The sequence below is a fragment of the Canis aureus genome, chromosome Y (genome assembly GCF_053574225.1).
Source record: "Canis aureus isolate CA01 chromosome Y, VMU_Caureus_v.1.0, whole genome shotgun sequence".
Taxonomy (NCBI): Eukaryota; Metazoa; Chordata; class Mammalia; order Carnivora; family Canidae; genus Canis; species Canis aureus.
In genome coordinates, this window is record NC_135650.1 from 1240696 (window position 1) to 1253647 (window position 12952).

General features: G+C 39.1%; 1 protein-coding gene across 3 annotated transcripts in view; it reads left to right on the forward strand.

Moving 5' to 3' along the window:
* Nucleotides 1-423: 423 nt before the first annotated feature.
* LOC144309426 (gamma-taxilin-like) overlaps nt 424-12952 on the forward strand; it is a 65007-nt gene continuing 52478 nt past the window's right edge. For all 3 annotated transcript variants that reach the window (XM_077890481.1, XM_077890482.1, XM_077890483.1), the window contains exons 1-2: nt 424-723; nt 7135-7226. In XM_077890481.1, coding sequence (XP_077746607.1) covers nt 435-723; nt 7135-7226 — 381 coding nt within the window. In that variant the 5' untranslated portion in view covers nt 424-434. The remainder of the gene's footprint in view (nt 724-7134; nt 7227-12952) is intronic.

Here is a 12952-nt window from a genome sequence, read left to right on the forward strand (position 1 = left end):
TTCCACTTTGGGTTGTAAGTTTTAATTTTGGGTTCTAAGTTCTTAGAAAACTTGACTTAGCAAAAGTTGATTCTGATGGATTCTTCTAGCATCTTACCCATCTGAGGGGTAGAGCCTTGGAGTTTTCCTGTTCTACCACTATGGTAGTCCTTTTTAAGCCTTGGCCTCCTTTGATTCTAAACAGTGTTGTTATTTTGTAAATAATGATTAAAGGAGGAAAAACTGTCAAATGATGACATGCCTACTGCTTGTACCACATACAAAATGTAAAAAGTACATTTAGACATAAATGATGTAGTATGGAAAACCGTGTATTTTATGTACTGCATAGTTTCCCTCCCTTGACTACATTTCATCTTTTTTTTTTTCTTCTTCTGTGATCTGTTTTTTTTTTTTTTTTTTCTCCTTATTCCTTCTAGCTTGTGACTGGCATAATGGAAGAATCTAGAATTCGCAGGCTAGGAGTAAAAGCAGACGGATTGCGGAACTCTCAATCAAATGATATTCTTCAACACCAAGACTCAAATTGTGCCGGCACAAGTAACAATAATGCCTTGCAAGAAGATGAAAGCAGTAACTTTATAACAAAGAATAGGAATTTGGTGAGCCCAGTGTACTGCAAAGAAGAGTCAAGAATGGATCATCCTGGACCAGATGCTGGAACAGAGCCTTGTGATAGTCAACAAGATTCAGAGTGCAGCAGTAACAAAGGAAAAACCTTAGGTAATAATCTCCACTCAGTGGTTGGACATATTTTACATGCTGCTCATTTACCTGACTTTTCTGTAGCACAGATAATTACAGAACCTGTCCAGTTTTGAGGTAGGTGCAGTTTTGGTTAAAACACAGCTCTGTTTTCTTTGGACAGGCCAGTCAGTTATATTCAGGAGGCAAAAATGGTGAGGTAGGGATCTTTCGTTACAGGGTCCAAATAATTACTCTCTGAATAATCAAGAATCGTTTTGTCTTTGTGAAAAACTCTCTGGCCATTTGGCAAGACTACTATTGTTTTTGTCCTGTTGTTTGATTCTTTAAAGTAATCTGACCGGTAATTACTGTGAAGACTGTGTTTTTGCTCAGTTTATTTAAAAATAATTGGCTAAAATTTAGCATGTTATGGCTGTCTCTGGCTTAGAAAGCAGGCTAACAAGACTAGTTATCAGGGTGTGTTTTCTCCCTTCTCCTCTGTTAGTTTGACAGTTTAGGGCTAAGAATGTGATATGTTATATTTCATGAATAAAATCTAAAACCCTTCTTTTGCCTTATGGGATGTTTCTTGTTTTTAAAAAATTCCTATTATACCTAACATCTTTTTTTTTTATTTTTATTTATTTATGATAGTCACACAGAGAGAGAGAGAGAGAGAGAGAGAGAGGGAGGCGGAGACATAGGCAGAGGGAGAAGCAGGCTCCATGCACCAGGAGCCCGATGTGGGATTCGATCCCGGGTCTCCAGGATCACACCCTGGGCCAAAGGCAGGCGCTAAACCACTGCGCCACCCAGGGATCCCTATACCTAACATCTTTGAATGGTGTTTGAATTGAGTGATTTCTGTACCTGACTATAACCTGGAATTCTTAAAAATCTGTTTTCTGCCACCCTTTATGACTTTAAAATTTATAGGAATATGAGAACTATTTAAAATTCCTTGCAAACAAAAAGATAACCTCAGAATCAGCAGCCCCAACAGCATATGTAAAATACAGCTTTCTTTGAAGTTTTTTTTACATACTCTTAAATGGTTACAGCCTAAAATCTTCGTAACATAACAGTTTATATATACTATTATTTCTTACACGTTGTCTTCCATCTTTATTTATCCTTGAATTGAATGACAAACAGTTTCAGAGTAAAAATTTTGTGTGCAAAGTATTCTTTTAGATTTAATTTTATTTAAATTCAATTAAAGAACATCTTGTGTATTATTAGTTTTGGAGGTTGAATTCAGTGATTCATCGGTTGTAGATAACACCCAGTACTCATTCCATCTGTGCCCTCCTCAGTGCCCATCCCCCCACTCGCCTCCCCTCCAGTGACCCTCAGTTTGTTTTCTGTAGTTAAGCATCTCCATCTGTTTTTGCCCTATTTGTCCTTCCCTACCCTTATGATCCTCTGTTTTGGTACTTACACCCTCTGTATGAGTGAAGTCACATAATTGTCTTTCTGCAATTAACTTATTTTGCTTATCATAATATCCTTCAGTTCCATCCACATTCTGGCAGATGGTAAGATTTCATTGTTTTTGATGGCTGAGTAGTATTCCACTGAATGTATATGTGTATGTATATACACCACGTCTTCTTTATCCATTCATCTGTCGATGGACAGCTGTGCTCTTTCCATAGTTTGGCTGTTGTGGACATTGCTGCTATAAACATGGGGGTGCAGGTGCCCTTTCAGGTCACTGTGTTTGTAAAATGATGACATGGCATCATTTTGGGAAAATGCTTAGTGATACAACTTAATAACAACAATTAAGCTTTTCTTCTGGCTCTATTTTAACTTTTTGAGGAACCTCCTCCATTTTCTTCCAGAGTGGCTGCTTAAGTTTGCATTCCCACCAACAGTGTACAAGCATCTCCCTTTCTCCACACCCTCACCAGCATCAGATGTTTCCTGGGTTGTTCATTTGAGCCATTCTGACCATGGGACTGGTATCTCATTTCTGGGTTTTGAGTTGTATTTCCCCGTTGCCTGGTGACGTTGGGCACTTTTTCATCTGTCTGTTAGCCACTTTTATGTCTTCCTTGGTAAAATCTCTGTCCTGTCTTCTGCCTGTTTCTAGACTGGATTACTTAGTTGTTTGGGTGTTGATTTGATAAGTTCTTTATGAATTTTGGCTACTAGCCCTTTATCTGATAAGACATTTACAAATATATTCTTGCCTTCTGTAGGTTGCCTTTCAGTTTTGTCGGTTTCCTTTGCTATGCAAAAGGCTTTTTTTTTTAAAAAAAAGATTTTACGTATGTTTATTTGACAGAGAGAGAGAGAGAGAGCACACGCACGCGAGAGCACAAGCAGGGGGAGGGGCAGAGGGAGAAGCAGGCTCCTCGCGGAGCAGGGAGCTTGATGTGGGGCTAGGCTCATGACCTGAGCTGAAGAAAGTCTCTTAATCAACTGAGCCAACCCCCACAAAACACTTTTTATCTTGTGGAAATCCAGTAGTAGTTCATTATGCCTTTGGAGTCATGTCTAGCAAAAAGTTGGTACAGCCAAGGTCAAAGAGGTGGCTGCCTGTGTTCTCCTCTAGGAGTTTGATGGATTCCTGTCCCTCTTTCATCCATTTTGAGTGTATCTTTGTGTATGGTGTAAGAAGATGGTCCAGTTTCATCTTCTGCATGTGGCTGTCCAGTTTTCCCAACAACATCTGTTGAAGAGACTGTCTTTTTTTCCATTAGATATTCTTTGCTTCTTTGTGGAAGATGAGTTGACTAGAGAGGTGAGGGCCCATTTCTGGGTTTTCTGTTATGTTCCATTGATGTATGTGTCTGTGTCTATGTGGTGCACCAGCACCACACTGTCTTGATGACCACAGCTTTGTAGTACAGCTTGAAATCCGGCACTTTGACGCGCCCAGCATTGGTTCTCTTTTTCAACATTCCCCTGGCTATTTTTTTTTTCTGGTTCCATACAAATTTTAGGATTATTTTTTTCAGTTCTGTGAAAAATACCACGTTGGTGGTATTTTTTGATAGGGATTGCATTGAGTGTGTAGATTGCTCCAGATAACATAGACATTTACACAATATCTGTTCTTCCAATCCATGAGCATGGAATGTTTTTCCATCTCTTTGTGTCTTCTTCGGTTTCTTTTTTTTTTTTTTTAAGACTTATTTATTTATTTATTTATTTATTTATTTATTTATTTATTTATTATTTATTCATTCAGAGAGAGAGAGAGAGAGAGAGAGGCAGAGAGGAGCGCAGGCAGAAGGAGAAGCAGGCTCTCTGCAGGGAGCCAGACACGGGACTAGATCCCAGGTCTCCAGGATCACGCCCTGGGCTGCAGGCGCTAAACCACTGCGCCACCGGGGCTGCCCTCTTCTTCAGTTTCTTTCATGAATATTCTGTAGTTTTCAGAGTACAGATCCTTTACCCCTTTTCTTAGGGTTATTCCTAGGTATCTCACGGTTTTTGGTGTAATGGTAAGTGGGATCGATTCCTGAATTTCTCTTTCTTCTGTCTCATCGTTAGTGTTTAGAAATGCAGCTGATTTCTGTGCATTCATTTTATATCCTGCCACTTTGCTGAATTCCTGTATGATATCTAGCAATCTTTGGGGTGGAGTCTTTTGGGTTTTGTCCGTAGAGTGTTATGTCATCGGCAAAAATGGAGAGTTTCACTTCTTCTTTGCCAATCTGGATGTGTTCTCTTTCTTTTTGTTGCCTGGTTGCTGAGGCTAGGATTTCTAGTACTATGTTGAGTATCAGTGGTAAGAGTGGACGTCCCTGTCCTGTTCCTGACCTGAGGGGAAAAGCTCTCAGGTTTCCTCATTGAGAGTGATACTCAGTGTGGCCTTTTCATAGGGGTTTTGTTTTGTTTTGTTTTGTTTTGTTTTGTTTTGTTTTGTTTTTACCACAGGGGAGGTATGTTCCCTCTATCCATACAAAGAGTATGGAATTTTTCCTTCCATTTCTGTTTTTTTTTTTTTTTGAGACATCATTAGAAGAATAGTTATTATTTCTTCTTTAAATGATTGATAAAATTCCTTTGGGTAGTCATCTGGCCCTAGACTCTTATTTGTTGGGAGGTTTTTTGTTTGTTGTTTGTTTATTTTTCATGTGAGAGAGAGAGAGAGAGAGAGAGAGAGAGGGGGGCAGAGACCCAGGCAGAGGGAGAAGCAGGCTGCCTGTGGGGAGCCCAGTGTGGACTCGATCCCAGGACCCCGGGTTCATGACCTGAGCCAAAGGGAGATGCTCCACCACTGAGTCACCCAGGTGCCCCTCTTGGGAGGTTTTTGATGACTGCTTCAGTTCCCTTGCTGGTTATGGGTCATGTTCATTTCTTCCTGTTTCAATTTTAGTAGTTTGTATGTTTCTAGGAATGCATCCATTTCTTCCAGATGGCCTAATTTGTTGGCATATATGGTTTGCTCATATGTTTGTATTTCCTTGGTGTTAGTTGTGATCTCTCCTCTTTCATTCGTGATTTTATTAATTTGGGTCCTTTCTGTTGTCTTTTTGAGAAGTCTGGGTTGGGGTTTTTGACCGTATTAATTCTTTCCAAGTACCAGGTCCTAGTTTCATGATCTGTCCACTGTTCTGGTTTCTATTTCATGGATTTCTGTTTTAATATTCATTACTTCTTTTCTTCGCTTGTTTTGTTTTTTTTTAAGATTTTATTTATTCATTCATGACAGACACAGAGAGAGAGAGGCAGAGACACAGGCAGAAGGAGACGCAGGCTCCATACAGGGAGCCTGACATGGGACTCGATCCCAGGTTCCAGGATCACACCCCGGGCAGAATGCATTGCTAAACCTCTCAGCCACCAGGGCTGCCCCCTTTCGCTTGTTTTATGCCTTATTTGCTGTTCTTTCCCAGGTCCATTTGGTGTAAGGTTAGGCTATGTATTTGAGACTTTTTTTGGTTTCTTGACAAAGGTCTTTGTTGCTGTTTACCTCTGTCTTAAGACTGCCTTTGCTGTATTCCAAAGGTTTTAGAGAGTTCGGTTTCGGTTTTCATTTTCATTGAGGAAAGTATCTTTTGAAGTCAGTCTGTTCCTCCTTCCTACCTCCTTGCATAGCAGTTTGCAAAGTATAACACCTATTAAATTTTTCTTCTAATCTTAAAATGAAATATCCTCCACAGAAAGAGTGGACAGTGTAGAAAATAAAATGCCCCCACCCCCCGCCTGCCCAGGGAAAGAAAGAGAGATTATCATTTACTCTGAAGCACGTTTGCCCCCACTTATGTCAGTCATCTCCTTCTGCCTGCCAGAGTTCTTAAAGTATTCTTTAAAAAAAATAAAAATAAAAATAAAACTCTTCTCTCCAAGGGAAGAATTAATGTTTTGACTTCATTTCTTTGGCCCTAAACTTTAACACCACGAATATGCTTGGTAAATCACCTGAAAAGAATCATAACCAAAACTGGTATTTAGAAAGTTGCTAGTCACAATGCATTATATACATTTTAGGTGTTTTGTCCTTGGCCAGCATAGATGTTTTGAAAACATTCCTACCCTTTGTAAAGTGTTTTATCTTGGAATTAGCAGTTAAGTAAGAGGTTTTAAACTCTTGTGCTTACTGTTTAAGTGCCAAATAGCTAATCTCTGGTAGTTTTGGTAAACCGAAGAAATTTAAAGGTACTGGGGAGACTCCTCTTAACAATTTCTCTGTTTTACTGGTAATCTGTATCAATGTACAGTCTATGTCATAATCTGGACATTGGAACATGAATATTATGTAGAAGTTACAGATTGGATTAATAATTTTTCCCCCTAATGTGAACTGGTGCAGCCACTCTGGGAAACTGTGTGGAGTTTCCTCAAAGAGTTAAAAATAGATCTACCCTATGACCCAGCAATTGCACTGCTGGGATTTACCCCAAAGATACAGATGCAGTGAAACGCCGGGACACCTGCACCCCAATGTTTATAGCAGCAATGTCCACAGTAGCCACACTGTGGAAGGATCCTCGGTGTCCATCGAAAGATGAATGGATATAGAAGATATGGTCTATGTATACAATGGAATATTACTCAGCCATTAGAAATGACCAATACCCACCATTTGCTTCAACGTGGATGGAACTGGAGGGTATTATGCTGAGTGAAATAAGTCAATCAGAGAAGGACAAACATTATATGGTCTCATTCATTTGGGGAATGTAAAAAATAGTGAAAGGGAATAAAGGGGAAAGGAGAAAAAAAATGAGTGGGAATATCAGAAAGGGAGACAAAACATGAGAGGCTCCTAACTCTGGGAAATGAACTAGGGGTGGTGGAAGGGGAGGTGAGCAGGGGGTGGGGGTAAATGGGTGACGGGGGTCACTGAGGGGGGCACTTGATGGGATGAACACTGGTTGTTATTCTACTTGTTGGCAAATTGAACACCAATAAAAAATAAATTTATAAATAATAATAATAATAATTTTTCACCCTGGTACTTTTTTTTCTTTTATTGGTTATCAGGAAAAGAAGTGTTAGTATTGATGCAAGCCTTAAACACTCTTTCAACTCCAGAGGAAAAGCTGGCAGCTCTCTGTAAGAAATACGCTGATCTTGTGAGTATTAAGGGCACAAAGCCTATGTAAAATATAGCAAAATTTGTTATTAAAGCACTATCATATATCAACATATTACTATGTTTTCTGAATAACAAACTCTTAAGTATTGAGCTGGAACAAGTATAGTTACTGTTCCTTCAGATAGTTCACATATATCCTGCTTATTAGCATTTTGGCATCTTCTGAAATTGTGAGAGGCAGGAACCACTGAGCATCAGTGAAAGGTCTAGAAACTGTCCAGATGCAAAGCAATCAGAGTTGTTGGTGCTGGCCTCAGGAAAGGAATGGGCTGCTTCCATCAGGTAGGGAAGTCAGTCTATAATGGTACACTGACATGATGAAAATAAAATGAGTAATGGTAGAAAAAGAAAGATGGAGAAAGGCATGAAATTCACATGGAAAAGTGGCAGAATGGTTGTATTTGGCCTGGTGATGTGACATCAGCAGCAAGTCTGAAGCATTAGGGAAGAAAGAGCAAACTGACTAGCAGAGTGGTCTAGGGCAGTCCTTCTCAAATTTATATAAATCACCAGGGAATATTGATTGTTAATAATGATTCAGGAGATGTTAAGATTCATTTTATAGTAGATCTGAGGCAGGAGTGGGTGAGATGGCTACAGTATCATATTCTAACAAATTCCCAGTTGATGGCCAAAGCGCTGGGCCCAGGAACCAGGCTTGGAGAAACATGAATCAAGTGGGATTTTACTTAGGAGGACATGATAAATGTAGAGCTTTAGAATATAGTCAGTCTTACTATTATCAACTTAAAATAATCTGGTACACATACATAGATGTGTGATGATATATGCCAACCTCTTGGTAACCAAAAACCAGAAATCTGTAGTAGATACCCAAAAGATACTGAGAAAAGAAGGTAAGCATACGACTTAAGAAACTCATCAAGTCACCAAAGTAGAGAGTAACAGAGGAGAAAAGAATGCAGTAACTATAAAATAGCCAGAGAGCAATTAACAAATGGCACTTAGAACATACGTATCAATAATTACTTGAAATGTAAGTGGACTGAGTTATTTAATCAAAAAAATAGGGATTAAATGGATTAAAGAATAAGGAAACAAGAGCCATCTATATGCTGCATATATTAAAGTCATAAGATTTTCACAAGACATAAGGATGCAGAGACCAAAAGTGAAGAGATGGGAAAAGGCATTCTATGCAAATGAAAGCCAAAGGAAATTTGGGGTAGCTATAGTCAAACCAGACAAAGTGGCCTTTAAAATAAAAAGCAGAGACAAAAAGCACTTTGTAATGAAAAATCCAACAAGCGGATGTAACATTTAAAAATAATCAGTGTACCCAATATAGAGATCCCAAATATATAAAACAAACATTAACAGACCTAAAGGCTGTTAGGAATACTGTAACAGTAAGGGGCTTTCATACCCTGTTTACATCAATGGACAAATTATCCACACAAAAAAAAATCAGTAAGGGAATATTGGCCTTAAACAGCACAGTAAAACGAATGGACTTAAAAGTGATATACAGAATGTTCCATTCTAAAACGAATAGACATTCACTTAAAATGCTCATGACGTGTTCTCCAGAATAGATCACATTAGGCCGCTTCAGTACACTTAACAAGATTGAAACCCTTCCAAGCATCCCTACCAAACAACTAGAAATCAGAACAAAAGAGGGAAGTTGTTAATATCTGGAAGTTAAATAACATGCTGAACAGTGGGTCAGTAAAGTAATTAAAGGAAACTGTTTTAAAATGTTGAGGCAAATGATGTTGGAAATACATCATACCAGATTATGCATGGCAAAAGCAGTTCTCAGGTTCATAGCCATTTGTGCTACCACAAAAACATGAAAAATCTCACCCAACCAACCTACATTTATATCTCAAAGAACTAAAAAAAAACAACAAAGCCCAAAGTTAGAAGGAATACATAAAAATGATAAAGATCAGTGTGGAAACAAATGAAAAAGAAACCAAAAAGCAATGGAAAAGATCAATGAAACTAAGCTGGTTATTTGAAAAGGTAACGAAATTGACAAATCTTCAGCTAGGCTTTGCAAGAAAAAAATAGAGATGGCTCCAGTAAATAAAATGAGAACTGCGAGAGGAGACCTTGGAAGTGATAGCACAGAAATACAGTTGTCAATTCCAGTTGCCTGTAAGAAACCAATTCCTAGGCTTTCTCTTTGAGCCATGCTACCAGAATAATCTTGGGTCCTGACTGTAAGGGAAAGACCATGGTGCCTATGACTAGGGGAATTAGGTGTTGGGGGATGGATGATGATGCCTTTCCTTCTCCCCTCTGACCCCCACCAAACAAACAGAACTTCTGTAGTCATCTTTGATTCTTACCACATGAAGTGCAAACTTCAGAATTTATATCCATATCTAGGGGATCCCTGGGTGGCACAGCGGTTTGGCGCCTGGCTTTGGCCCAGGGCGAGATCCTGGAGACCCGGGATCGAATCCCACATCGGGCTACCCGTGCATGGAGCCCGCTTCTCCCTCTGCCTGTGTCTCTGCCTCTCTCTCTCTCCCCCTCTCTCTCTGTCACTATCATAAATAAATAAATTTAAAAAATGTATATTTCCATATCTAAAATCAGTGCATCAGCTTACATTGTTGAAAGCTATTTTTCCCAAGGACCTTATCCCTTTTGGTCTTCCCCTGTTTTTCTGTCTTCTTTTAAAAACGTATGTTTCCAAAGGTTTGAGGCAAATCTAGCTGTCATGCTATTTTTTGTCTTTTTTGTTGTTGTCTTGAATCAACTTTCCTGGTCCCCAACTCTCTCACTCACTGAAGCTTTTGCACTGACTCACATCGATGCATCGTACCCTGACTCCTCTCTCTTTTTCTAGAATTTTATTTATTTATTCATGAGAGATAGAGAGACGCAGAGACACAGGCAGAAAGAGAGGCAGAGAGAGAGAGAGGCAGGCTCCATGCAGGGAGCCTGATGTTGGTCTCGATACCAGGTTTCCAGGATCACACCCTGGGCCGAAGGCAGGCGCCAAACCACTGAGCCACCCAGGCATCCCCTGACTCCTCAATCCTGGTGCTTCCTCACTGTGGATGGCCCATATCAAACTCCAGCCCCATTCTCTTGTTTCTGTGCTGTTTTTTTGTGCTAAAATTTACATAACATTAAATGTACCATAATAACCACTGTCAAGCAATGTGTTTCAGTGGTATTAAGTGTATTCATGTTGCGGTGAACCATCAACACTTTCCATCTCTAGAAACAAACCAAAACTCTATTTATTGCTTATTAAATATTTGTTGGCATATATAGTTGCTCATATTTTCTTATAATCGTTTGTATTTCCTTGGTGTTTGTTGTGATCTCTCCTCTTTCATTCATGATTTTATTTTTATTTCATTTTTAAAAATTATTTTTCATTGTAGTTTAATTGTCAACCTATAGCATATCACCTAATGCCTATCCCTTCAAGTGTCCCCCTTTGTGCCCATCATCCAGTCTCCCCATCCCTCTGCCCACCTCCCTTTCCACTATCTATTGTTCATGGAACCTGAAAGGATCATATCTTTCAACCTTTTTGTTGACCTTTTTAATATTTGAAATAACAGCTTAAAAGAATTTCTTCAGGGACACCTGGTTGGCTCAGCGGTCTGCCTTTAGTCAGGGCTTGTCCCAGGGTCAAGTGTCATCAGGTTCCCTGCATGGAGCCTGCTTCTCCCTTTGCCTGTGTCTCTGCTCCTCTCTCTCTGTCTCTGATGAATAAGTGAATAAAATCTTAAAAACAATAACTACAACAAATCTTTTCTGCAGAGGGAATATCTGGATGTACTGGTTGTTCAACAGACCCTGAGGGAGTTCATGTCTTGAGGGACAGGTGGATAAATTGGTGTCGGTTAGGTTAGTGATCTTATGATTAAATATAATTAAATATAATTCCCAGGTTAATGGGGACATGATTGGCATGCTGGTGACCTGGCAATGTGTATTCCTTTTCCCAGTAAATTTCAAAAATTTATCAAGCTGGGTGGAAACCCAAATGTATGTTCCTGGATTCAGCCCCTGTCTCTGAGCTAAGTGCAATACAGAAGGAGACAGGCACCTAAGAAATGCAGAGTCTTGAGAGACCAGTTTTTTAATATATATATTTTTATTGGTGTTCGTTTGCCAACATATAGAATAACACCCAGTGCTCATCGTATCAAGTGCCCCCCTCAGTGCCCGTCACCCAGTCACCCCCACCCCTGCCCACCTCTGTTTCTACCACCCCTAGTTCGTTTCCCAGAGTTAGGAGTATTGAGAGACCAGTTTTAATGGACAGAACAATTTTGTTCATTTTGCACATTTGTTTATTCCATTTTTGTGGAATGATGAGTCATACCTGAATGACGAAGTCATAAGGAAATATAGAGTCAGTGGTCACAATTATAGTGATAGTTTGGGATTGCTTTTCCAGAAAATCCATGGGTTCTATCTTGACGGATGCAGGAATCTCAATGCTGGCAACTCTGGCTCAACTTTCCCGTATTTGCACTGGAAGAAATTAGTATACGTGCAAGAGTGATTTGAGCAGTGGGTTCTGGAGGTAGCCTGTGAATATGTCAAATTTGATCCAGCAATGAATTAGTAAATTTTCACAAATTAGAAGTTAATCCTCTAGGATATAAAGTGAGCTGGATGCCCTTTTTCTAACTACCAAGCACATACAAGCACAAGAAAGCTGTATAGGCTGTGGTTAATGTAAGACATGATGCAGGTGGTTAGAAGTTCCCAGTAACTTGATAATAAGTAGTCAGAAGTGAGGTAGGGGATGGGGGAAAGAGGGAAAGGGAATTCTAAAAAAGCCTTTCTCTTACTTTTCCTTCAACAGGCAAGAGGCTCTGGAATTTTGCTTTACAAACAAAACATGAGAGATACCTAACTCAGGGAATCGAACAAGGGGTAGTTGAAAGGGAGGTGGGTGGGGGTTGCGGTGACTGGGTAATGGGCACTGAGGGGGGCACTTAGTGTGATGAGCACTGGATGTTATGCTATATGTTGGCAAATTGAACTCCAATTAAAAAATAAAAAAAAAAACAGGATGCTAAATATTAAGTCTTCTCTGCTCTACTGTTATCTTGGAAAGTTAGGTCCCAGTTATTTGGTTGAAAGCAATTGCCAAACTCCTCAACAGTGAGCACCCAACTTTGGAGAAACGTAATAACTGGAGCATGCAGATTTGCAAAGAAAAAATAGTACTATTTGCAAAACATGCTCTTATACACTATATAGAAATAGTAGTGAACATATACACATGTGTGCACACACATTTTTCTGTAGGACTAATAAGTTTGTGGTAAATCCAAGAAATATAAAGAGCCCTACAAGGACTGAAGAACTGATATATAATATTTAAATCATTATAAATAAAAGAAATGAATTTCTACGGCTAAGGAAAAATGTGAAGTGATTGTATTTTGTGTGGGGGGGGGGCGGAAGGTGATGAAGAAGTGATTGTATTCTGTTGTGTGTGGGGGGAAGATGATGAAAATATTGTGGATTTATACAGTAGTAATTGAAAACTTTACAGATATAAAAATCATTGAATTGTACTTTAATGATGGAGAACTGTGTGGAGTGAATTTTATATATATATATATATATATATGTATGTATATATATATATATATATATATATTTTTTTTTTTTTTAAGTCTTAAGTCTTGATTCTCTGTACTGGAAAGTGGTCATTTTCAGGAACTGCCAGAGCAACATTTC